The sequence below is a fragment of the Eulemur rufifrons genome, chromosome 7 (assembly GCF_041146395.1).
Source record: "Eulemur rufifrons isolate Redbay chromosome 7, OSU_ERuf_1, whole genome shotgun sequence".
NCBI classification, from domain to species: Eukaryota; Metazoa; Chordata; class Mammalia; order Primates; family Lemuridae; genus Eulemur; species Eulemur rufifrons.
The window spans coordinates 206,388,012-206,413,758 of record NC_090989.1 but is presented as its reverse complement, the minus strand read 5'-3'; the positions used below and the strand labels follow the sequence as shown (position 1 = coordinate 206,413,758).

Sequence of the window (25,747 nt, the reverse complement as noted above, 5' to 3'; positions counted from 1 at the left end):
CAAGGGGGTATCAAGCCCCCTTTCCCAGGCCCAGCCCCCCACAGGGGCTCCTCGGGCTGTCCTCCCATGGCCGGGGCTGCCCGCCGGGGTGCTGGGATGCCCGCGTGCCGCCAGCCGTCCAGGCCATGCTGGTCCTGGGAATGTCTGTGGTTTATGGTGGCTTCCTTCTACCCCAGGCTGGGCTGATGGCCCCTTTTTCACACTGTCTGGTCACCGGACTGGAACAGAAATGCCTTATTAGCCGATCAATCTTCCAGACAGCACCAAAGGGTGGGAAAAGATCTATAAAACTTTGCCCTTGAATGGTCCCAACCAGCCTCTCCTCCCTTCTACCTTGTAAACCTCCAGGGCCCGGCCGGGAGGGCTGAGGTCATTGTCTGCGAGGGAAGCGGCCTGGGGGGTGAAGAGTTCATGCCCCCCTCATTGGGCTGGGCCTGGGAGATGCCCTGGGAGGCCCCGTCCTCCCCCAGCCTCTCAGGTGTCTCAGACCCGGCCTTGGGCTGAGGAGGATCTAGGAGCTCTAGGCTTGGATTTCGCCAGGCTTGGTGTCCCTGTATGGAGTCCTTGCCATGGCCCAACCCTGCACAGAGGCACCCTGAGGCTGTTCAGCCCAAGGTACCCTGGGGAGGGAGTGTTCCAAGGGACCATCAAGCCACAAAGCCGCCGGCAAAGCACCGGGAGCAGCACCCTCCTTCCTGGGAATGGGGTGTGGCGGCCAGCCCAGGCCACAGCCCTGCGGTACGGCCCCAGGAGCCGTGCTGGAGCACACCGCGCTCTTCCGCCGGGGCCTGCCTCGCGGGCACACTGGGCACCTCACCCATCGCCCACCCAGCCAAGTCCTCCCGCCCGGCTGGCACCATCTACAGAATGAGGAGGGGGAAGCTCTAAGCAGACAGTCCCTCGCACACAAATCCCCCAGCTCAGCTTTCAGCTGCTCGGTGGGTCACAGTGGCCTCTGGTGAGGATGAGGCTGACCGTGGCAGCGGTCCCTCCCCATGGCCTCCCCCTGGCCGGCCCGCGCAGGCCGCTCACTGTCCAGGCTGAACCTGGCAGGTCAGGAGAGCAAGCTGGGCGTGCGGGACGTGTCTGGACTTCCTTTAGGGCTTTTCTCCCCATCGCAAAGGGGTGGGTTAACAGTAGGTTCCTGAATGTGGGCCTCTCTGTACCTCAGGCAAGATCACCTTGCTTGGGATGTAGACTATTATTTCTATGTTTTGATTGGAAATTCCAATAAAAATAAATGCTTCAAAATCCTTTAATCCTCAAATAGAGGCCGAGATGGAGACGAACTGTCTCCTCCCCCACCCCATTTCCTGCCCTGGTCGGGCTGGAATTCCTAACACTTCTGCCCTGGCTGTCGCCCAGGGCCCCACGCTCCCGTCCGGGCCAGGTCCCCAGGTGGTGGGGTCCCACAGGTGACGGTGAGGCCTGCAGCTGGGTGAACACAGAGCATAGTCACTGCCGCTGCCTCCCCATATTGGGGGGCCCTGGGGTCCCTCAGAGGCCCGGCTGCCTCCCCTCTTGGTAGGCGCAGGCGGGCGCAGACACGCTGGGAGCAGCAGCAGCAGCGGACACTGGTCACAGACGCTGGGCCTCTGCAGGAGAGATGCCCTCGCTGCCGAGCTGACCGAGTCCTCCTGGAAGTCGGCCTGTGTGCGGGTGGGGAGCAAGTCCATTTCCCGAGGCCTCAGCGGGAAGGGCTGGACCTTTGTTCTCCTGGGGAAGGACAGTCGCTTGGCAATTAACCCATTAACTTGCTCAAAGGAAAGACTGCTGCTTTTCACTCTTTTACTAAATCTGGCAAACCCAGCTAAGCTAAAGTGGTAACAGTTCTGTGCCCGACTGCTGAGGGCCACACGCCTGGTGCTGGCATCCGCCCTCAGCGCCCCTCCCAGGCCCACCAGGCCTCAGGACACGGCCGCGGGGCGGCCCCCACCCCACGGGGAGCTCCAGGAAGGAACTCAACCCCCGTGGGCACATTTCAGGTCTGACGGATCCCGCCTGGGCAGCCCCTGTGGCTGAATGCCGGCTGCCGAACGCCCACAGCAGCTCGAGGTCGCTCTTAGGCACAGCTTAAGGAAGCCCTGGGGACAGGCAGAGGAGCTGGTGCTTCTCGCTTCCCACTGGACCAGGAGACACGGTGCTTGTGGGCCTCTTCCTGTCCTGGGCCCCTCGGCTCACACAAGCATCTTGTTGGTAAAGCACGTTTGTTTCTATCAGTTTATTTTACAGTCTGCCTGGGGAAGGAGAGGCAGCCAGTATCTTCCCATCTGCGTACCCGTGACGGGGCCAGCCCATGGCTGCGGGGGAACCGCTGAGGGGAAGCCAGAGAATGGCGGGGAAATTGTGCCAGTAAGTGTGCCTGACTCCTACGCAGACAGGTCTCTGCACCTTCCCCATGGTGACTAAACTGTAGCAGAGTCAAGTCTCCATGCTTTCCAAAGCAGGCCTGTCCTTACATCACACTGGATTAGCAGTGGAGTCTGCCCTCGTGGACATCTTGGCTGCCGGGTGACCAGATGTCCTTGAGCAGTGTCTGGGACATAGGGGCATCAGCAGGTTTGTTACACCCTGAGAGGTATCGAGTGAAGGACAACCCTGAGCCACATGGACTTGTGTGCAAGCCCTGCCTGTCACTTAGTACGTGAGCTGTCCAGGCCTGATCCACAGCGGTACTTGGGTTCCCTGGCACACCCAACACCCACACCCTTCTCTCCAAGACAGCTGGTCTTGTGTTTCCCAAGACTCCTGTGTCCTCTGAAAATACCCTGCCCAGACCAAGTCATCTCTTTGAAGGTGCCACAATCATGTTGATAACGCAACATGCTTTCTAACTCCAATCCTGTCACACTGCCCTCCCCGACTGACGTGAGCTGGTTGCCAACGTGACACTTCTTTTTCCAATCAAACGCATCACTTAGAAATGGGGAGCACTGTCCTGTGTCTCCTTCCTGACCCCGAGACCTGACTGGCTGCCACTGTGCAATCCAGAGGCCTCTCTGAACTTTCCCTCAGGACATGCTAGAGGAGCGGGCACAGACGGAGGGCAGTGGTGTCATTAGAGCCACGGGGAGCCTGCTGCTGGACGTGGCAGCCCAGGCCACTCTCCTGCATCCCCCCGTATCTGCAGGGACAGCATCTGGTGTCAGCAGGGCACTCCCCGGTCTGGAGGCAGCGAAGGCCAACTCTGCCCGCAGGGCCTTGGCCAAAGCTGTGACACTGGTGTCCAGTTCTGATGAGCTGCCCACTGGCCAGAACCCAAGTGGCCAAAGCAAGTGGCAGGACCTGGTGAATCACCGGAGCAAGGGATTAGTGGTCTTTGTGCAAAATCCCACCTACTCAGCAGTTCAGCTCTGCCTTAGTGGTTTTCAAAGCAGACAAAGCACGGCTTTAACTTTGGGAAAAACAAGACCACACCAAACCACTGGGCCGGCTGGCTGCCCGCAGCTCTCTGGAGGTCGGAGGTGCCTCTGCACACGGTGGGAAGCTCCCAGGGTGGCGCGGTCTGTGCTCCCAGGGCCCTCCCTGCTCTACTTCAAAGAGAGCCAAACAGAGGAGGGCCAGAGGGAGAAAGCGTCATTTATTCTAAGTCATCACAGAAAACAGTGTTTGTATATTTATCACAATTTATCAAATTTTTATTCTACCAATATGGTATAGAAAACACATATAACGATATGCAAAGCACATGCAACAGCAACTCCCTAGGAAACCTTCCAGAATGGCAGTCACTGGTACAACAGAGTTCTAATGAAGATCGTGTTAGAGACTCATTTCACCCCGAATCGGCTGGAATGCAGAGAGCCACCGGGGCCAGGCAGGAGGAGAAACTGTCGCTGTCTTGAAGTTTGCTCTTCTCTTAGCTCAGCCTTGTGTAGGCGCACGCTGCAGCCAGTGCTGTGGTCCTCTAGGGTGTCAAACCGTCCCTCCCTGTGACGGTACCAGAAAGCTGCTTCAAGCTTCTGTCTTTTAACTCTAAACTTGTGGGAAAGAAAAATGACATCACCACAGACTCCCACGGTGCCTGAGATTCTACGTGTTAGAGGAGCGCGCAGCCCGCACCCAGCCTGACGTCGGCACTGCCGTCCTTCAGAGCTGCGCGGACACCAGGGAGGCAGGAAGCGGCACCACGGTGTGGAGAAGACCTTTCTTATACAGACTTGCTTCTTATTTTTCAACAGTATCAAATTCAGAAGCAGACAGGAACACAAAAAAATCAAAGCCATTATATTTTTATTAATATTTCTTACTTTCTTACAAAAAGATACTAAAATTTTGGAAAAATCTATATATTGGTTCTATCATTCAGAGTAAGTCTGCAGCATCTTTCAGAAACGACCCGGAGGAGGACATCGAATGCTGTCCGCTGGTCCCAGCATACAGAAGCTGCGTGACTTTCTGGAATTATAAAATACCCACGTGCAGCCACAGGCCGAGGGGCTGATGCAAAGTGTCCAGCAGAGTTTTCAGTGTCTCTCAGACATCTTTAAGCATCTGCAGGGAAGAATGGCCTAAAAGTCACAGGACAGCTGCAATTCGGATTCACCGTGGTCAGGCGGCACCTCTGGGGTGGGGGACAAAGGCTGCCGCGCAGCCCTGGAGGGAGAGACGGGGTTTACGAGGATTTGCCTTTTATACGTGCCCAGTTGGGACCAGCCTCTGGGCAAGAGAAGCACCAAGACAGGAACACTGCTGTCGGCTGATGGCTTTAGCAGCCACATAATCCTCTCTTTGATGTCCAGGGTCAGTGTGAGCCTGGTCCCACCGGGCTTGGAGGAGACGTATGAAAGAGAATCTCGCTGTGATCTTTCCTGCAAAGGAAACAGCAATAAAATTTATGACCCAGTCACAACAGAGGAATTCTTGTAAACGAGCACGTCTGTGTGCCTTTGCTCTCCACTTTAAAGACAGGACTTCCATCGGAGGACAAGGATGAGACCCGGGCCACACTCACAACCCTGGGAATGGGGTTGACAGTTGAACCATGTGACGCTCACTTTGCTCACACATGGTTATGAAACCCACCAGGCCGTAACTTAGACTTCACTTACAAGACACATACTAGAAGGAGATCCCGTTTCAGACCCACCTTCACTCTAATTGCTTTCAAAAAGCCGAAAATCTACACCATGAGAGGTGGGCTCTGCCGCCGTCACACGTGCGGGGCCAACACCACACTCCGGCGCTAACCCCATCCTGCCTTTGGGGCTGGGAGCTCCTTCCTTTCGTGTCGGCCAGGTTCTATGATTCTACAAACCCCCACACCGCAGGAGCACATACAGATGGACGCCGCTGCCGCTGGCCGCTGTGTCTGCGGTGGGTGCTCGGCCTGTCTTCCGTGGGTGGGAGGCCCAGCTCCCCCGAGCCTCGGGCACTTACGGACAGGAAGGCTTTTTGCTCAAGGGCTCGACTCCTGTTCCTGCTGAACTGAGCCAGTGTGTAAAATGAGAACTGATATCAGCTCAGTAGGCACCGGAGGGCGGGTCCAATCGACAGCCGGAGAAGCAGTGCCTCCGCCGGGAGCGCCGGCCGCTGGGGGCTGCAGAACTGAGACCTGGGCTGCAAATACAAGAGAGAGTTCACCGCGCTCGGGAAATGACAGCAAGGAGTCTCCTGGGAAAGCACAGCACCCTCCTCACAAGCAATCAGCCACGACATGGTCTTACCCGACTTATGATGCATTTGGTTTTAGTTTTTTGTAAGAATAATTTTTTTGCAACTTTCAATACATATGACCCTTCAGACAGACGTCTGATTAGTGGATTTATGTCTCTGTAAACAAACTTAAGGACCACAGGTACATCGCTTGCATTCTTGACAGGAGACAGTGCGTCCTCGGGGCCAAGTGCGCTTTCATCCTCCAGAATCAGCTCTGCTCAAGCCGACGCTTGGCAGCGGCCAGCCCCGTCAGCAACGGCCTCTGCCCCAGCGGCTCCAACTTAACTGCCCCCATCTCACCTTCTCTTCAGGTGCAGAACTTAGCCACTGTGAACAAAGCGGAAACCAATCACTGTTCACCAATCAGCTAAGCTCTGCACCTTGTTAGAGAGGTCATCGCTGGGCATAAAGAAAGAGCCGGTGAGCATCTTCTGCGGTTGTTGGTTTCTTTTGTTTCCAAAGAAGAGCTATGAGAGGCATCTGTTCTCCAAACTGCAGAGGGTGACTATGGTTTCTGGAGGAGCAGCCAAGGTCGTGGCTGCGTGGTAATCCCTGGCAATGTGATTTTAATCTTAAGTCACAAATCAGCATGCCAGGAACCCAAGCAGCCAGAGCACCCGGGAGCAGCGCCGCGCCCTGCCGGCCGCTCCCATCTGCACACACCGGGCTTCCGCGGAAGGACGCAGGGCGATGACGCCGCCTCCATGCCTGCTACGCTAGCAAATGGATTGCCTTTCTGTTTGCCGTTCATTTACACAGCGTCCTAGAAGTATAATTTTTTAAATCAAAAGGACTTGGAGATGACCATAAAAATGCCAGTGCAGCTTTGGAGCAGGAGAAGAAAAATGCATGGACAAGCCATGTGACAGAACTGTGGAAGGAAGCTACTCTTGCTCTTGGTTTACTGCCTGTAACCCTGGGGACAAGACCCTGCCCCCACACACGGATTCTAGGTGGTCTGGGAAGTCGTGGGGGCCTCTCAAGTTGGGAGGGGTTTCCCTGTGTGACTCAGGAGTGGCCCTGGCCACTGTTCATCAGTGGGGTGGGGGTTGGGGGTGCTCCTGACCCTTGCTTCACCTAGAAGGGCAGGGACAGGAACGAAGATCTCAGAGGGAGGCAAGGAAATGGCAGTCTTGTGACCCAGACGACTCCTCTGCCTGCTTCAGGGCAAAAAAATCACAACGAAGAGTCACAAGAGCTGTGTCACCTGCTACGGTTCTCCAAAATTTGGAAAAGGAGCAATCAAAGGAAAATTTTGCCTTATTGTAGCTTCACACTCTTCAAATACACACACTCTCCATGAAAGTAAAACCCTAAAGCAAAACATGATTTATAGACTGATTACCATGAGGCTGGCAACAAGGTAACCGAGAGACTGTTTCTGGTTTTTAAATTGGCCCATCTTTAAGGACTGTCTGAAACCACCTGAAGGGGGCGTGTGGGGAACACCTGCGTGCAGCTGTGTCCCTACATGATGCAGAGTCACTACAGCTGTCCCCACTCTTCCTTCTCCTGGCAAACACAGCTCCCGAATCTTCTGGAAGAACATCATACTTTAGGAAAACTTTTTTTTTTCTCTTCAGTATTGGAGTTCTTTCAGATCAATAAGATACTTAAACATATTAGACATAAATGGTTTTTATAACAGCAAAACGTTAGAAGCAAATTGAATGTCCAACACTGGGCTAACAAGAATATCAACACAAAACATTCAACATCCATTAAAAATTATATTTGTAGAGAAGCTATGTAACAACATGAAAAATGCTTGAGATTTGATGCTAAGTTACAAAAAAGATCAAAATTACACATACCCTATTATATCATGTAAAACCTTGAAGAAAAACTGAGAAGACACAGAAATGATAATGACTGTTAGGGAAAAAGAACACACTTAGAATCCCACAGTTCTACTCAGCAAAACTTTACAGACCACCGCTAAATTACAATAATAGTGGAGAAACCCACATTTCAAAATTAACTGCTAGGAAGTAAATCTAACAGGTTAATCTGAGGCACAACTAACAGAGGAAGCAATGTAAATAATGTAGGATTCTCAAGCCAGTGTAAAGCCAGGGGACACGTTCTGCTCCAACATGACAAGGTTAAAAATAAGACCTGCCCTCCAGACACTGGAGCAGGTGCATGGCGCATGTGGCTGGGAAGACCTCCCGCCAGCCTCTCGGGGCAGGCGCAGGTAACCTGAGGAACCTCAAAAGCTCACACACAGCCCAGGAGGAGAAAACGTCTGCACCAGAAGCTAGGATTTGGAGTAACTCGGCCACTGGCTCCTGTGTCAGCCTTGACCTTGAAGACTATGGATTAGCACTTTCACTGGGTTTCCCGTCCCATCTCTAAACCTACTCACAATGTTCTCTCACAATTTTTGTTCCTATACATATTATAAAACCCAAAGTGGCTGAAACAGTGCCAAGGAGAGCTGTTCTGCCTCCAGGTGGACAGCCTCTGTTTCCCAGGGACCATGGTGGCCAGACAAGACAGTCCAGGACCTGGGGCCTTCACGCCACCACAGGCACCGACTCTGCCTGCTCTCCAAGGCCACCGGCCACCCGGGGAGGGAGCAGACCACTGACGCTGTGTGCGGTCTTGGCTCACCACTTGGCTTATTGGTGTATTTGGCTCCTAAGAGGCATATCTGGTTAGAACCAAAGGACAGAGAAAAGAAAGGGAAAGAATCACCTCTTTAAAATAACATTTCGGCCACCACCTTGGCTGAGGATCTGTCCATCTGTCCCTTGGCCAGCTCAAAGCACCTGCGGGCAAGCTGCTGCTGCCTGGCGTCCTCGCTCACCATCAGCTCCCCGTAGAGGTACACACCCATGGCCTGCGGGCACAGAGGCCAGAGTGTGTTAGAGAAAGGAATTATGTGCCCAGAACACAAACGTGTTGGTCTGGAAATTACAAAGACCTTAGAAAAGATACAGACAGTTGGTTAGTTGTACTTCCGGAATCTGCAGTCTTCAACCCTGTCTTTCCCTTGTTCTCATCAAAACCCCAACGAATTCTTAGCTATCAATGGACTCTGGTGATTTCACTGGTGACAGAGTGACAAATGAGCATTTCCACAGTGACAATGGTGTCAGGATGCTCTGGACAGAGACAGAGTTTCCATTATGACCATTATGGACAACCTGTGTGCAGACAGGCACACGGGGCGGCTTCCCACAAAGGTGTCCTGGGATCCCCCTAGGAGCAGCAAGTCCACTGCCACTAGGGGAAAGGGAGGTCACAGCACACAGCAGCCGCCCACGCAGGAGGGCTCACGCACCACCCCAACAAAGACACCTGACCCTGCAGCCCCACCTGACCCCTTGCCCTCAACTGGCCCCGCAACTGCAGCCGACACTGGCCTTTCTGTTTTGAGAACAATGCTGCACAGACACACATCTGCACTCTTCCTACATTTTTAAAACAACCAATGATGTTCTGGAAGACCAAAGGGCCCCTGGGTTCTGCCCGCTCTCTTGTTCGAGCTTAGTTATGCCATGAATTACATTCTGCTGGAGCAAATTAAAAGAAGGATCTCAGAGATAGCACAAGATAAAAACTCAGTAGTTAAGGGTTCAAAGTGCTTTCCCAAAAAAGCTGAGACACAGTGATCCTTATCTGGCAAAGATCATGGCTCTAAATATAGTGCGGTGAAGTTTGGTCTTCAGAATAGACCTAAAGTTGCTCTTAAATTCTGTCCTTCTTATACTCCCATATGTTTTTCCAAACACCTCTTGCTCCACTGTGCAAATGTGACATTTCTGCTGGTACAAAGCCATGTCCTTTTCTTTGTGGGAATAACGAGGCCTGAGGCACTGCTGGCTGGCTGCCCCCCACACCGAGACCCCATCAAAAGTCCTTTTGTTTGCTCCACCCCCACCGTCCACTTCAACTGAAACGCAGCTCCGCCCCGGCAGCCTACAGAGCTCGGCAGACGGCTCCTTCCGAGGCACACGCTGGTGGAGGCAGGCAGTGGGTGCGGGAGGCTGCAACGCGTCACAGGAGACACCCTGAGTGGTGACCTCGATGCACACCGAAGACTTGAGAGACAGCCAACAAGGACATCCCCAAATATGTTCATGCGCATCTACTTCCTGTGGGCTCCTAGGAAGGGGGCCACTTCCCTTGGTAAACAGTGCGAAGGGCCCTCACAGGAAGGAAACGCAGCGCAGGCTGGGCCTGGCACTGCAGGTGCAGACACAGACCAGACTGCTCCCCAGTCGGGGTCTCCCCGTCCAACCTGCACGTGTGCTCTAAATGAGGGCTGCTGGGGACGGGGCTGCACACCACTGCGTCACCAAGCCGCAACTGTGGCCCGGGAGAGTCCGAGATGTGGTGAAGCCTGAGTCCGCTTCATCTGATGACAGGGGGGCCACGGCCAAGGAAAGCCAAGGGAGCCTTTAGGGGACATAACTCACTGCTTTAAAGGGACACCAAGAGTGGGGGGGAAAATCAGCTCAGAAGTGTAAGATCCTACCTAATACTTAAAAAATCTCTGGAAAATATTTAATTATTTGTTATGAAAAAGATGTCAAGAAGTTGGGTCCCTGTGTGGTCCCCGGGCAACATTTAAAGAATCCGCATCTGCTAAAGAATGAAACTTACCTGGTCCTCCTGAAGGAATGTCTCCACGCTTTTGTATGCTGCTGTGTACCTGTGCTTAACGATGAGCTCACACCACCGATGGCGGACCTTGAGTAAGAGAAAAAAATCCAGTAAGCAACCAGTTGGTAGGTTCCCCAGCCTGGTAAGTTTCATGATAAAGAGACTTCTGTATTATAAAAAGTTACTCTGAGTGTATTAGCACTGTTGGCACTTTTAGTTTTAAATTTCATTTTAGTTTAATTTCTTTTTTAAAGAAAGGAACAACATTCCTAATTATGAGGGCTGCTTGTCAATTTTAGGTGGGGGAAAGTGTATGTTTCAGAGAGGTGTTCCCTGTTTCAAACGTGATTTTCCAAGATACAAGATACAAAATGCAAAACATAACTAGGAAATTCAAGGCGCATCCCAACAGGCGGCTGGTGCTATCTATTATTCCCCGCAGTGTGCTGTCAACGGAAGTTCCCCTTGAAGCCACGGCCACTTAATTTCCTGTAATAGTAGAATCGCTCCAGTGCTGCTGATCGTAACAAGAAACACAGTGAGGGGGGAAGATGCTGCTTTCTGAACCCCCTAGAAGAGGCAAAGCAAAGCCCTGAGAGTTTGGGGAAGGAGCAAGCACAGGACGCCCTTGATGTGGGGGGTTCCTGTTGTGCCACCATGTGCATGTACGTTTGCACAACATACTGAAAACAGACGAGCTAAAAGTGGATGCCATTCTTTTAAAAGATACATTTCACTAAAGATTTATCTGCAGGAACTAGCCTGGACACCCCTCCCTGCCGCCAGTCTGCGGAGGCTATGTTGGGAGTCTGATCCAGCACTGCTGCCCTCTGGAGATGGAGGCAGAGCCGCCCGTGCAAGGGCGTTCCCTGCAGCCAGGGGCAGGGGCATCTCTCTCAGAATCCAGCCCCCGCCTTTTCTACAGCATCAAAGCTCTCAGTTACACCCAGCCGCAGTCTGCCACTTTATACTCCATTAGTGGATCAGCATTAGCCATATATGGAAGTGATTATGCACATTTTTAAAAAGCCTCCTTGTATCACACCTTGTTTTTATTGCCTTCGAAAGAGGGAGACAAGTTATAGTAATCCATTTGTGGCAACGATAAAAATGTAAGCAATTTCAACATTTTGGCTAGGGCTCCTGTAAATCACATTATCCACTGACCTGGCCGATCTCCCTTTAATCTACTCTAAATACATTTACACGGAAACAGTTAAGAATGAAGAAAAGAATGGAGATACTTGTAAAGTAACAGCTACACAGAGGTCTCAACCTACAAATTGTGTCTGTGCATTATTGAGTCTTGTTTGTACAATAAACAGAGCATTTAGCAAACTTAAGTATGAATGAAGAAAGATCTTTTGGAAAGCATCCTCCCCCGGGCTATAGTGCCCTCAGAGACCCAGGTGTAAACTTGAGAGTTCTGCTGGAGCCGCCCTGGGCTCCAGGCAGCCGGATCCTTTGAGCTTTTAACTCATGATGCCAGCTCCACAGGAGAGGGCCTGAGGTAGTCAGTGTGCTCTGGTGGGAGAGATAGTTGGGACCCGGATGGCTGCTCTGCCTACTCTGGGACTTGGGGAAACAGCCTCACTTCTAAATGCAAAACAGGAACCATGCTGGCACCAGCTCTTAGGGACGGGCGTGGACGGGAGAACCCTGTCATCTTCTAAGTGTTCTCACTACCGATACTTGGACATCTGACCACACCACACCTTTGGCAATGACTGTTATTTGTCATTCCAAAACATGGTGGGGATGGGGGTGGAGGTGCATTATATTTTTAGATTTGATTTGGAGATTGGAGGATTTAGTCTCTCATTTTCTTTTGTGCTTTCCTTCATTTTATTTACACATACAGAAATAACAAAACATAAATCAGGGCCTATTTCCCAGTAGGACCAGGCCCCCCGGCCGGCGGGAGGCAGAGGCAGCCACAGGGAGGAAGGCCCAGGAGACGGCTGCGTGAAAGGGGCTCTTTCTCCGCCAATCTGCCGTCAGCATGCCCACCCTCTTTCTGTTAGAAGTAGTTTATTATCAGGATTAGCAGGACATCCAGTCTTGTCATCCCTGAAGGGCTACCATGGCCTCCAGGAAGGACAGACCAACCCAACCCCACCCCCACCCCCCGCCCCTACCCCATGAAGAGCAGGAAAAAACAACAAGCCTTTTCATTATGAAGAACTAAATGCATTTCAGTATTTCAGTGACAGGATGTTTAAAAGACATCACAAAGATGCTGCAGGAGACTGAGCCCACCAGATAATTCTTGTACTTGTGAAAGGTTTTTACTTCTCTTTGCATTTCTCTGAGAAATAAAGAAAATCCCTATTTAATCCCCAAACTCTCAAGGACCTACAATTCACACACCACTTGCCACCACACGGAATGGGACATCAGTGTTTCCAAAGTGGGCACTGGTGGCATGCCCCATCTCCAGGTCACTGAGGGGCCTCATGGCCCGTGACACAGGCCACCCCTCCTGTAGGAAGCGCCCCCTCCACTGAGGATGGCAGGAAAATGAGGTCCTCGTGCTGGGCAGCTGGAGCCGAGTGTTCAGCAGCCAGTCTGCAAGGGGAAAGCTGTCCCTGCTATACATTTGTGCTCTTTTTTTTTTTTTTTTTGAGACAGAGTCTCACTCTGTTGCCCAGGCTAGAGTGCCGTGGCGTCAGCCTAGCTCACAGCAACCTCAAACTCCTGAGCTCAAGCAATCCTTCTGTCTCAGCCTCCCGAGTAGCTGGGACTACAGGCATGTGCCACCATGCCCAGCTAATTTTTCTCTATAAAAATTTTTAGCTGTCCATATAATTTCTTTCTATTTTTAGTAGAGACGGGGTCTCACTCTTGCTCAGGCTGGTCTCGAACTCCTGAGCTCAAATAATCCGCCCGCTTCGGCCTCCCAGAGTGCTAGGATTACAGGCCTGTGCTCATTTTTAATTCACTAACAGGGGTGGTGGTCAACATGCCTTTTTTTTTTTAGCTTACTCAGATTAAAAATAAACAACAGAGACACTGCATGTACCCAAGACAGAGAGCACCTGGCACACTGCAGGCATCAGTGTTTCTTCTGTCCCCGAGCCTCCCCCCACAGCACATGGCGGGGAGACTGGCCTTGCTGGGACCTGGAGGTTGTCCTCCTGCATGACTAGGAAGGAGTTTCCTTTTCCAGGGGCAAAGGCCCCTCAGCCCTTTCTTTGCACCCACACCCACCGGGAGCTGAGGGAGTGCTGCAGGCTGGCCCCGCTCGCTCAGAGTGAGCCCTGTGCCTTCTTGTACTTAGGAAACCGGATGCTGACAGGGCCCTTCCTATTCCCCTGGGCTGGAGGAACAGATGACTGGGCTCCCGGGGAGAGGCAGCTTTGGCCGCCTGCCCCAGACAGCACTGCCCCACAGAGAGCGAGCTGTCCCACCAGGGCAGCAGCAGTGAGGGCTAGAGGGACCCACTTCGACACTGTCTCCTTCCAAGGCCTGGAAGAAGGGGAGAGAGGAACTGAAGATCAGACCCTCCTCCCCCAGCCCCAGGCCACCCCCACAAGCCTGGATCCAGGCGGGAGATCCGCATTTTAAACCAGATGATGGGAAAAGTGGCATCTACCCGAAATGGTGTTAAGGGATCCCTGGGACATTACACAAAGCCCAGCTGGGAGCAGGGATGGGAGAAAAATGTAACTATCATTTTAGACCCAACCAAATGGAGACTGATCAATAAATTAATCACGTCTCAAAACAAAAGTCAACTTCTATTTATCACCTCTTCACACTAGAATACTTTTCCTAAATTGATATAGAAAATACTGTTAGGTCTTCCCAGCCTGCCCCAGGCACTCTGTCCTCAGTTCCTGTCATGGAGGCAGCCACTGTACCAGTGTGCTTTACACACTCTCTCTATATTTAGCTTTTTCCTCCTGTTTAAAAAGAAAAGTAACAGCGTGGCTTGTATTAATCTGTACCCCAATTAATTTATACATCAATTATGTATAAATTAAAAAATACATATATAATAGAGTAGCTTGACTTGCATTTCCATGAGTACAGAAGATTCCCCATTCCTTGTATTAACAGTTGCAGGATATTCTATTGTTCCTTACAGAGGGACATCAGGTTTGTAACAGTAAAGACTGAAAAGAACCTATGATGCAATGAAAAACTAGGTGCACGTGTCATGTCACACTCTGAGGGTATCTGTCTGCTAAATTCCTAGATGTGGAGTTTCTGGATCACTGTGCACATCTCCACTTTGACAGATATTGCTAAATTGCCTTCACCGAGTTTGCAGCAGTTTACACTCCTGCCAACAATCTGTGTAAGTTCCCACCTCCCTGCACCACCATTGGGTTATTAAGCTTTTGATAAGTGAAAAATGGTATTCATGGCGGTACTTTGTTTTTTAATGTTGAGAGCAGACCGAGCTTAAGGGATGCAACTATTTACAAAGGTGGGGGCAGGGTTAAGGGCGGCAGCCAGGGTCAGTGGAAGCTGTCACCACCCACTGGCCTGAAAGGGAGGGGGTGATTTCTGGGACAGAGAGGGCTGGAGTCCTGGGAGGGGCTGCAGCCAGCAGGGGAGCCGGGGAAGGCCTCCACTGGGAGCCTGGGTGAAGGAGTCATGTCAGGACAGCTTAGATGTTCTAAGTGGTTTTTCCATGTGCATAAAATCCTTCCCGAACACTGTTTGTACTCTTTCCCATGTTTTCCTACTGGATCATTGGCTTTTTTGAGTTAATTTGTAAGATGCTTTTGAATTTTAGGGAAATCAGCTTGTCTTTGATGAAATTGCAAATATTCTCTCCAGTTTGTCAATCTGTCTTTTTGATTTTGTTCATGGTGGGTTTGCTTGTATTTCTGAATTGCATGTAGTGAGTTTATCAATTTTTCCTTCCTGTGGCTTCTCAAGTCTCTTCATTTACTTTTAATGTTTCATGAGCATATACATTTGCCAAAAGTGATCAAATTGTGCACTGTAAATACATTTTATTGAACTTCAACTGTCAAAAGAGTTGAAAAATACAATGACTTTTTAAATTGTGATTAAAATTCATCAAGTCCCTCCAAACTCATACTAGCAATCACCCGAAAGCCTACGGTCAGCGCACATTTCAGTCCTAAATCCAGAGAGGAAGGGTCAAGGGAGAGAAAGGCTCAAGTCAGTGTGGGAGGGAAGCAGGGTGGGCAAGTAGAGAAAAAGCAAGAAAACAGAAGAGAACTAGGAAAAGCTCTGCGAAGTGGCAAGACACAGAGCTGCCCGTGGCAGTGAGCACGGAGTCCCGGGCACCTCGAGTGTCTGCACTGGCTCCCGCCGTTTCACGCCAGCGTCTGTGCACTCGGCACCAGGAGCTGCCAGTGCAGACACTGGGCAGCAGACAGGCAGGCACAGCCCAGGGCCTGGCTGGCTCCTCACCTGCTCCCACCACTGCTACCAGCATGGGGAGGGTGACTGATCCACAAGGAATACTAAGCACAGTGCCTGGCATAGGAACAATGACAGGTGACGAAGAAGAAAGAGGATCTGCACCTCTGGATTCTTCCAACGTCATCGCAACGAAGTTGACTCTTGCAAGGCATACCAATATGCACCCTTGAATACTGTAATCCAGTAAAAATTACTTTGAAGATCTGCTTTTCAAAGTTTTCCACTCAAGGGACACTAAACAGAAAAATGTGAGTGCTGCCTGTAGTGCATAGGTGGGTCTTACGCCACTGGAAATGGATCTCAAACTTTCCAGGTTTCTGAAGCCTCCACGCGCACAGTGTAACGAGAGCACAGACATTAACACTCCTCCAGAGTGCTCAACATGCAGCTGGTTCTTTAGGGCTGGGCAGATGCGAGGGGCTGAGCATTTGGGGTGGGAAGAATGGAGAGTAGGTATGCAGAAGCCAATGCATGTCAGACCTATGTCTGATGATACAGAATTAAAATTCTTGAGTGATCCAGACAACAGCTCCAGGACGGTGGCTGGGGTATGTCTGTGGTAACAGGCCTGAGCCTTCTGGGAGACCTGAGCAGACATGCAGTCTGGATCTAAAAAGCATCTGGCTATGAGGCTGGTGGCTCATTTATTCCAAACACACTCACGGCAGCCAACTATGTGACAGGTATTAGGGAAGTGGTGTGGAACACAGCGATGGCCAGCACGTACAAATGTATGTGTGTTCATGTGTGCAGACGTAACCATGCATATGCACAACATGTATACACACACTGAAACAAAGGAGTGCCTTCCCTCCCTATATGCAACACACTCTGATATTTTCACTCCTCCTTTTTTTTTCAATGCTGGTTGGTGACCTACTAAATTGATCTCATGACCCATTGTGCCTTGACTGCCCCACAGTGTGAAAGCCTATGAGCTGGACTTCCAGAGCCCGGTAATCCAGGCTAGAGCCACATCAGCTGGGGCAGCTGCTCTAACCACGATGGCTCCTGCTGTCTCCCCAGGATGGGGGTTAGAAGAGCTCTGACCCTCTGGGCTGCTGGGAGGGCTGAAAACAGTCACCCACTGAAGGTGTTAGGATAGTGATGTCAAGTGCTTGTTGTCTTCGAAGCAGCAGTATGTTTCTGGCTGTCTTTTCTACTTCAGAAGTTCTATTATTTATTGATTCCATAAAAACTCAGGAGTATGACCTCCAAGGAAACGTGTTAACTGATGGAGTGGTAGAGCAAGGTGCCTGTCAGATGGCTGCTCGAGCTCAGAGGATGGCTGGTAACCGCACCACAAGGCAGGGCGGACAGGGCGGACGTGGAGGGGGGGGCCACAGTCAGGCCGGGGCTGATCCCAGTGGGAGGGTGGGGTGGGAAGCACGCAGCCGAGGAAGAGCCCTGGCTGCGTCTGAGACCCCAGCAGCAGCAGGACGGAAGGGAGGGGCCTTGGGGGAGTGGGTACCATTCATGCCATCCCAGCATGGGATGGGAATGGGAATGTCTTATGAACGATTTGGGAAGTTTCCAAACCATTCATGAGACAGATCCCTTAGCCTTGCCCTATGCATCACCACCCAAAAGGCTCCACTGAGCTGAACTACTTAAGGCTCAGAAATACAGCACAGCGTGAAGCCTGTTCTGATTCCAGTGGTGCTTGAAAAATGGCTCCTGCCTAGTAGGGTCATTTATATTCCCAAACCATGTCTCAGATTCAAGACACAGGTCCCATGACCCAAAAAGGGCATTTCTTTTTTTTTTTTTTTTTTTTTTGAGACAGAGTGTCGCTTTGTTGCCCTGGCTAGAGTGAGTGCCGTGGCGTCAGCCTAGCTCACAGCAACCTCAAACTCCTGGGCTTAAGCAATCCTACTGCCTCAGCCTCCCGAGTAGCTGGGACTACAGGCATGCGCCACTATGGCCGGCTAATTTTTTCTATATAGATTTTTAGTTGGCCATATAATTTCTTTCTATTTTTAGTAGAGACGGGGTCTTGCTCTTGCTCAGGCTGGTCTCGAACTCCTGACCTTGAGCGATCCACCTGCCTCGGCCTCCCAGAGGGCTAGGATTACAGGCGTGAGCCACCGCGCCCGGCCCAAAAAGGGCATTTCTATGGTATGACCATAACTTTAATTAGGATATGTGGGGGGACTCCCCCTCATTAATTGCTGTCTCCTGGAAATAGGGGAGAAAAGCCACTAATGGACAACCCCATTTCCCCATCCTAATCTCTTTCAAATCAGAAATATTTTAATGTGTCCACATACAGTTTCCTAATAAACTCTAGAACAGGGACTGGCAAATTTTTTCTGTCAAGGGCCAGATGTTGGGCACCTTGGCTTTTTGGCCCATTTGCCACTGTATGGCCAAAGCAGCCCTAAACAACTCTTAAATGAATGGGCATGGACGTGGCTGCGTGTAGATAAAACATTATTTACTGAAACAGGCAGTGGGCTGCACTGGCCCAGGCTGTGGCCTGCTGACTCCACTCCGGAATGGAAGCCCATGCCACCAGCTCCCAGAGCGTGGCACAGGTGGTGGTGTGTGGTATGCGTTTACCACACCTACCAACACGATGCCACTGAACACAGAGGCGGGATGAAAGGTCCACAATGGGCCTCTAGGAGTGGGCCCAGGCCAGCTTTCACACAGTCCCACCAGGAAATCTAGGGTGTTTCTGAAGCTGGACCCAACTCTCCAAGTCCTATTCCTCCCTCTGCGGGTCAAATTCCTTCTGTACAAGGAAACCTGGTCTGGCTTTAATTCCAAAACTGAGACTTATTAAAAGGGGATACTACTTTCTCTGGCCTCCAGGCCCAGCACAGTGGAGCTTCTTATGTGCAGATGCAGCAGGTGTGCGTGGGTGATGCCCACACTGAGAAATGCAGTCTTTAGGAAAAGGACTGCAACCCCCACCTGGCCTGCTGTGGTGTGTTCTTTCCTAACAGATGAGACGCTACCCTCCCTGCACCCACACGGGATGGGGCCACAGTTCTCCACATCCCCAGATCCCAGGCATGAGCATCTTAGTTGGTTGACACTTTACAATTCTCAATGCTCTTTCACTGCTATTATCTCACATTTTTAAAATTTCAATTTTAGTGGTTCCATGAAGCTACTTCAAAGAACTTTTAGGTTTTTTTTTTTTTTTTTTTTTTTTTTTGAGATGGGGTCTTGCTCTGTCGCCCAGGTTGGGATACAGTGGTCCAATCTTAGCTCAGCGTATCCTTGAACTCTGGGCTCAAGCAACCCTCCCACCGCCTTAGCCTTCTGAGCAGCTGGGACTACAGGTGCTCGCCACCACGCCTGGCAAAGAAATAAAAATTCTTATATGGGAATATTCCCCCATGGCCTGCTAATTATCTTCTAGGCTAATTTTCCAAAGCAATTTTCAAACTTTTCTTAAGCATAATTCTTTTCACTTTTAATAAAAATGTTAGTTGGAATCCTAGTATACAAAGACAGTAAAAAGAAGACTATGAGTAGGTTCTTTGAGTAATTGACATCTTCATGTCAGGTAGGAAACACCTTTAAATTAAATAGTAAACTCCTCTGTGGGGCCCTGGTTCCCTGGACGTAGAGTTTGAAAACCAGTGTCTTACAGGAGAGTCATTGTGCCTGAAACAGAAACAGAATCACAAGAGGCTGAGCAGACACTGCTGCAGGCCTAAGACAGAACAGACCAGTTCTCATAACGTAGCCAATACCCACAACCTGGCTCTGGTAGCCACTGTGCCACCAATAAAGTACATTAGATAGTCAAGTTCAAAGTTAGGAAAACAGCCTCGAGGCTTCTTCCATGGCAACCCCAGAGACAGGTTTAGTCTGGTGCATACTCACTGCCATGCTTTAAAAAGCCCACATGGCTCCTTTTGGTAGCTGTGCCTCTCAACTTTGTTTTTTTGAGATGGGAGATCCTACTCTGTCACACCCAGGCTGGAGTGCAGTGGTGTGACTTTAGCTCAGTGTAGCCTCGAACTCCTGGGCTCAAGAGATCCTCCTGCTTCAGCTTCCCAAGTAGCTGAGACTTCTGGAATGCACCACCATGCCCTGCTAATTTATACACACACACACACACTTTTTCTTTTTCTTTCTTTTTTTTTTTGTAGAGACAAGGTCTCGCTATGTTGCTCAGAATGGTCTCAAACCCCTGCCCTCAAGTGATCCTCCCACAGTGCTGGGATTACAGGCATGAGCCACTGCACCTAGCTGGTTTATTTTTAAACATCTAAAAATTATAAACGGATAACTTTACAGTAATAGAGAACCCACAGTACACGAATTTCAAACCATTCATACCAAATTCATTCTTGATCTTTACAACAGCCACAATCAATACAGGTACATGTTGAACATCCCACGTCTAAAAATCTGAAATCCAAAATGCTCCCAAATTCAAAACTTTTTGAGCGCTAACATGACCCTCAAAAGAAATGCTCATTGGAGCATTTCAGATTTTAGATTTTTGGATGTGGGATGCTCAACCAGTTAAGTACATTCCAACATCTGAAAAACTCGTCTCAAGTATTTCGGATAAGGGAGACTCAACCTTTGTATTATTTTGTGTTTTTCCTTTCCTCCACTTGCCACTGTTGCATATACTAGCATAGCATAGGCCACATACTGTCATTTGAAAATGACTACAGTATTTTCCCTTCTGTTAATATACTAAAGCTCCCTTAGTCTTTCAATCTTCTGATGACACCAGAAAGTCTCAAATGTGTCCCAGTAGCCTTTAGCCTTGTAACAGCGAGGCTGTGCCAGGCTGGCAGACAGGGGACACAGATGTCTGCTGTGACACTACATGGCATTGCTGCAGTCCTGCCTCATCCCACACCCCCGTGTTTACCTGAGTGATCTGATGTGTCCACACCCCCAGCCCACCTCCTTGGCCCAGAGTTCATCAACCCCCACTGCGCCCCCACTGGCCACTCTCAGAGTGGGGCTTTTGCAGCAGACACTGCTCTCTGAAACCGCTGTGTCTCCTTCTTCACTGATAGGATGTATTTATTTACACTAACATGCAAGACTGGGGAAAGCAGGGGCCTTGGCCTTTGGGCCATCTCCAGGCCGTGTCCCAATGCCCAGCACACAGTACATGCTTGATAAATGCTTCTGAGTGAGCATACCACTGTTCAACACTTGGAATGCTTTTCAGCTACTTTGAAATTATAATGGGCAGTTGGAGGCTATAAAATGCTTTGAAGAATGCCACCTGTCCTATTTATGACAGGAAGCATTCCCCTTTCTTTTCAGTCCTTTTGATTTTTAAATTTACTGTTCAAGGAGGGGGAAAAAAATCTGTCCAAGGAATATGATCTGGGAATCCCATTAAACCTCATTTAGAGTTCCATTTTATATCTGTAAACAGAAAGACGGAGGCTCATGGCTTTTGTAAAAGTTAGTAAGTCTACACTGCTAAACAAACCTGCTTTTTCAATTTGTGTCCTTAAATTAGATTAACTTGGCTTTAAAGTGGGCTTACTCCTGGGGAGAGGGCGCCTCCGCAGAGCAGCTACAGGCAGGCGGCATTCCAGCCCAGGGCTGCCTGCGGGGGCATCTGTGCTGCTGGGGTCTGGCTCTGGGGTCTCATGACTGTGTTGTCAACATTTGTCTTTGATTCTATCACTTCTCCTTTTCTCTCTCACCTTTACTGCTCCTTACTCTCACAGTACTGCAATCTGAATGTTATTTTGTAAACTAGAGAGAATGAAAAGTTACTTTATTTGCTGTTGCAAACCTAGGTTAGTAAATCCCTAGGCCTGGGGTAAAGAGAACAAATGAAGCATTGGAGACTTACTGCTCTTGCTGGAGTTGGTCCCTCAAGCTCTTGTCTATACCTTAACTGGTTAGAACCGGAGCTGCAGCAATGTGTAAAACAGGACTCATCTCAACCGCTCCCAGGCCATCTCGCAGAGACTTGGTACTGGTCACATGTGATGACCAAATGCCAAGTATGACAAAAGAGGTAGCCTCACTCACATGTGTGACCTCAGGCAAATTCTACCCTTTCTTGCTTCATTTTCCTATGGATAGACTTTTATCTAATGATACTGATGCTATTAAAGACAACTGGCTCCAAAAAGTAAAACTTGTAGCCCATGTAGGGTTTGCCACTTTGAAACATGGCACAGTTTGCCTTCCTTCTGTACCATGACTGCTCACACAATGGCCAGACATCCCAATTTGTAATTCTGAAATTAGGAATGATACACTCCACCTTCTTTCTTCATTTTGTTAACATGTGACTCACAGCCTTTGCTGAAAAAGAGGACTTTGACTGTTGGCTAAAACAGTGACCATGATTACCTCCTCTGATAAGCTCACAAGGGACACCCATCCCTTGCTCTCGCTTTCCTCAGAGGTAGATGTGACTCTGGCGGCCTCATCAAGTCTGCGAAAAAGGCTCGCTCTCTCTTGAAGGGGTTTTGCTCTGGGCTTAGTTACTGCCATCACTTTTGTTGTGTCAGACACAGATCCAGGAAAAGTCATTCTTCAACAAGTAAGTACTGGGTATTAAGGATAAAATGGTGATCAAAACAGCAAGCCCTTGCCTTCCTGGAGCTTACAGTTCAATATTAAGTTTAAGAAAAATCCAGTAAACCAGCAAGTGTAGACTCATGTTGGTGACAGGTGCCAAGAAGGGTAGAACAGGTTCAAGGAGCGGGTGGGGAGGGGTGGGGATGTAGTCAGAGAAGCCTCCCTCAGGAGAAGCCATACAAACTGAGACCCAAAGGAGGAAAAGGAACCAGCCACTGACAGGGCCATCCTGAACCCAGCCCACTTCTCACCATACTGTGTGTTCCATGAAGAAATCCAACTCTTCCTTCCCCCTTGCTTCTTGCTATTTTTTCCAATACCCTTTTCTTCAAGAGCTAGAGAAACAGACTTTCAAACATAAACCCCACAGACTTAAATGTAAGAGCTAAAACTACAGAACTCTTAGAAAAAACATAAGCATAAAATTTCATAAGCTTGGATTAAGCAATGGTTTCTTAGATTTGATATCAAAAGCACAAGCAACAAAAGAAAAAATAAACAGGACTTCAAAGTTAAAACTTCTAGTGCTTCAGAGGGAGACATCAAGAAAGTGAAAAGACAACCCACAGCTTGAGAGAATATTTTTGCAAATCATATTTGATAAGGGACTTGTATCTAGACTAAAGATCTATAACTCAATAATACAAAGACAAACCAATTTAAAAATGAACAAAAGGTATGACTACATATTTCTCCAAAGAAGATGTACAATGGTCAATAAGTACATGGAAAGATGCTCGACATCCTTAGTCAACAGGGAAGGGCAAATGGAAACCACAATGAGATCCCATTACACATGCAAAAGGACGGCTAAAATAAAAAAGAGAGTAACAAGTATTGGTGGGGATGTAGAAAAATTGGAACCCTCATATACTGCTGGATACAATGTAAAATGATGCAGCCATTGTGGGAAATAGTCTGGCAGTTCTTCAAAAGGTTAAATGGAGTTACGTTATGACTCAGCAATTCTCCTAGGTGTACACCCAAGAAAAGTGAAAACCTATGTCCACACAAAAACCTGTACCCAAATACTCATAGCAGCATTATTCATTAATAGTTAAAAAGAGGAAACAATCGAAATGTCCATCAACTTCTGAATGGATAAAGACATGTGGTCTGTCCATATGATTGAAAATATTTGGCAATAAAAAGCAATGTATTGATACGTGCTACAAACAAGCACAATCCCCACAACAGTATGCTACATGAAAGGAAGCCACAAAGACCGTATAATTTATATGATTCCATTCCTGTGAAAGTCCAGAATAGGCAAATTTATAGAGACAGAAGAATTAGTGGTTGCTTAGGATGGGGGAGCTGGGGATGACAGCTCTAAAGGGTACTGGGTTTCTTTTGGGGGTGACAAAAATGCTCTATAATTAACTGCAGTGATGGCTGCACAACTCTGAATATACTAAAAACCACCATATACTTTAAATGGTGAACTGCATGGTATGTGAATTATAGCTCAAAAAAGTTTTTAAAACAAGCCCTGCCCCCCCACCCTCCCATGCCTAAAGCCAAGGTGAAGAAGGCTGTTTCAGCAAAGGGTAACAGTCTACACAGTCCACTCTTGAGAAAAGCTACCTGGCGTCCTGGGAGCCAAAGCCGTGAGGAGAGGCTCAGCTTTGGGCTGCTGGTTTCTGGCTGGCTAGTTTCCCCAATGCCTGGGAACTTCCTGTGCTCAGCCTGGGCATCTGCTTCCACCCACAGATGGGCAAGACCAGTTGGTTTACGGAACACAGTTCCATGTGGTTCAAGGTTGCAGCAAAGCAACATGCAGACTGAAAAGCCTAAAAAAAATCATTTTTAGTGCCACCCCATGAAGTTTAGCTCATCTCTTCTGTGTTTATGTTTTAAAATTTCATACCCTGCCATCCACATAAATTACCACCATTTGCACGCCAAGCAAGCCTGGGAATGTGCTCCAGCAAGCTGACCCCGTGGGAGCTGGCTGCACTCGAGAGGTAGAGCCCACATCCTATCTGTGCTATGAGGTTCCCACAGCTTGAAGGCCAAACCCGACTCTCACATCCTGCTGGGACAGGACTACAGAGCAAAGAAGGTGCACGAGAAAGGCACCAGAGGGAAGAACAGCCACCTGGAAAGGTATTGAGAATTTTGGCAAAGTGAGCCCTCTCTTTTAGGGCATGTAACGTATACATTTAAATATGGTTCAGTTTATAATTGTGAAAGAAAATGGCAGTGTTCAAAGACAACTGTGTTTTTTTGGTGTGGATTTCAGAACAGAAATCGAATACAAAAATATGTAAACTCCTGACTGAGCTATAAAGAACCCAGAAAACCAATAAACCCCCAAGCAATGATTTCACTTGAGAGAACTGGAGACAAAATGAGTAAGAGATGTAGTTGGTTTCTTAGCTATACTGGAAGGAGAACGCCAGGGCAATGCTATTTAGAGTCCAGAAAATGTGTAAATTTTCAGATCTTTCTGAGAAACTCTACACAGACTGGGAGAATATCAATGCAGCAAGAGTAGACCATGCCCTCACCTCTTCAGATGTCTGTAAAATTGGACCAGCGGTTAAGTACAGTGGAAGCAGAAGAGGGCAAGAACAATGAGCCACCAGACTTTCCTAATAAAGTCTGGCTGAACCTATAGCTAAAAGACCACCTACTAGCTTCTCTCTCTCTCTTTTATCAGATAAATTCTAAACTGATTTATTTAAAAGGTGCTTTAAAAAAAAAAATTAGCCAGATTATGCTGTGTATGGCTCACTTTTTTCTTTACTTGCACTCATTTTACCACACATCTGACCAGCCACAATGTGCTGTAACAATTCACAGTAAATAAAACAAGTCCCTAGCCTCAGGAACAACAGAGGAATTATTAATCTGAAAAGTGAAAGTTCTTTGTCATTTTAGATTAGCTTTTAAGAAGCCCCTTTGTTGCAGTACAGCAAGGAGACTGCTGCGTAGGCTTTCCATAGAGAAGTTCCAGGAGCACTAAACTGAGTAACGGAAAGAAAACCCTAAGAAAGAAACACCAAGAGGTGCCTTCCTGACTTCGAAGGAAAGTTCTAAAACACTGATTCAATATTTTATAAACCAAATACAACAAAGAAAAAAAACACACAAATATAACCAAAGAGTTCCCTAAGAACTCTGTTCTTTCTGTATCACAAAAAGCACGTTGGTTTTAAAAGAAAGGTAAGTCTAAAGCAACTAAATACAATTACCACCACAATCCTTTTTTTTCATCTATAGTCACCTAGCTTTTAAAACCCTAGAAAAGGAATTAACATGCTGTGTTAAAGGGACAGCTATAATCCTCACAAGCACTGTCTTAGATTTTTAAAAACCTGGTATTAAGTCACACTATTTACGGGCCATATTCTGAAGTTCAGATTCATCAGCATGTGGCCTCTTGATTTGCACCCTGAGCTTGACCACATCAAGGGGCCAGCAAGACAGACCCCTTGGACCTACAAAGACATTGTAACAAAGGGCCTAATGCTAAGTGGAGCTGCCAGGTGGAAGAGGCAAGTGTCAACTTGCCCTG

At 48.8% G+C, this 25,747-nt stretch overlaps 1 protein-coding gene across 5 annotated transcripts in view; it reads right to left on the bottom strand.

Moving 5' to 3' along the window:
* Positions 1-3,591: 3,591 nt before the first annotated feature.
* The window catches only part of AOPEP (aminopeptidase O (putative)), a 306,549-nt gene continuing 284,393 nt past the window's right edge, over positions 3,592-25,747 (bottom strand). For 4 of the 5 annotated variants that reach the window (XM_069476298.1, XM_069476299.1, XM_069476301.1 and 1 more), the window contains 2 exons: positions 10,273-10,359; positions 3,592-4,811 (listed from right to left, as the gene is read on the bottom strand). In XM_069476298.1, coding sequence (XP_069332399.1) covers positions 4,512-4,811; positions 10,273-10,359 — 387 coding nt within the window. In that variant the 3' untranslated portion in view covers positions 3,592-4,511. Of the gene's footprint in view, positions 4,812-8,358; positions 8,504-10,272; positions 10,360-25,747 lie in introns of all 5 variants that reach the window. The other variant, XM_069476300.1, reaches the window with a different exon arrangement.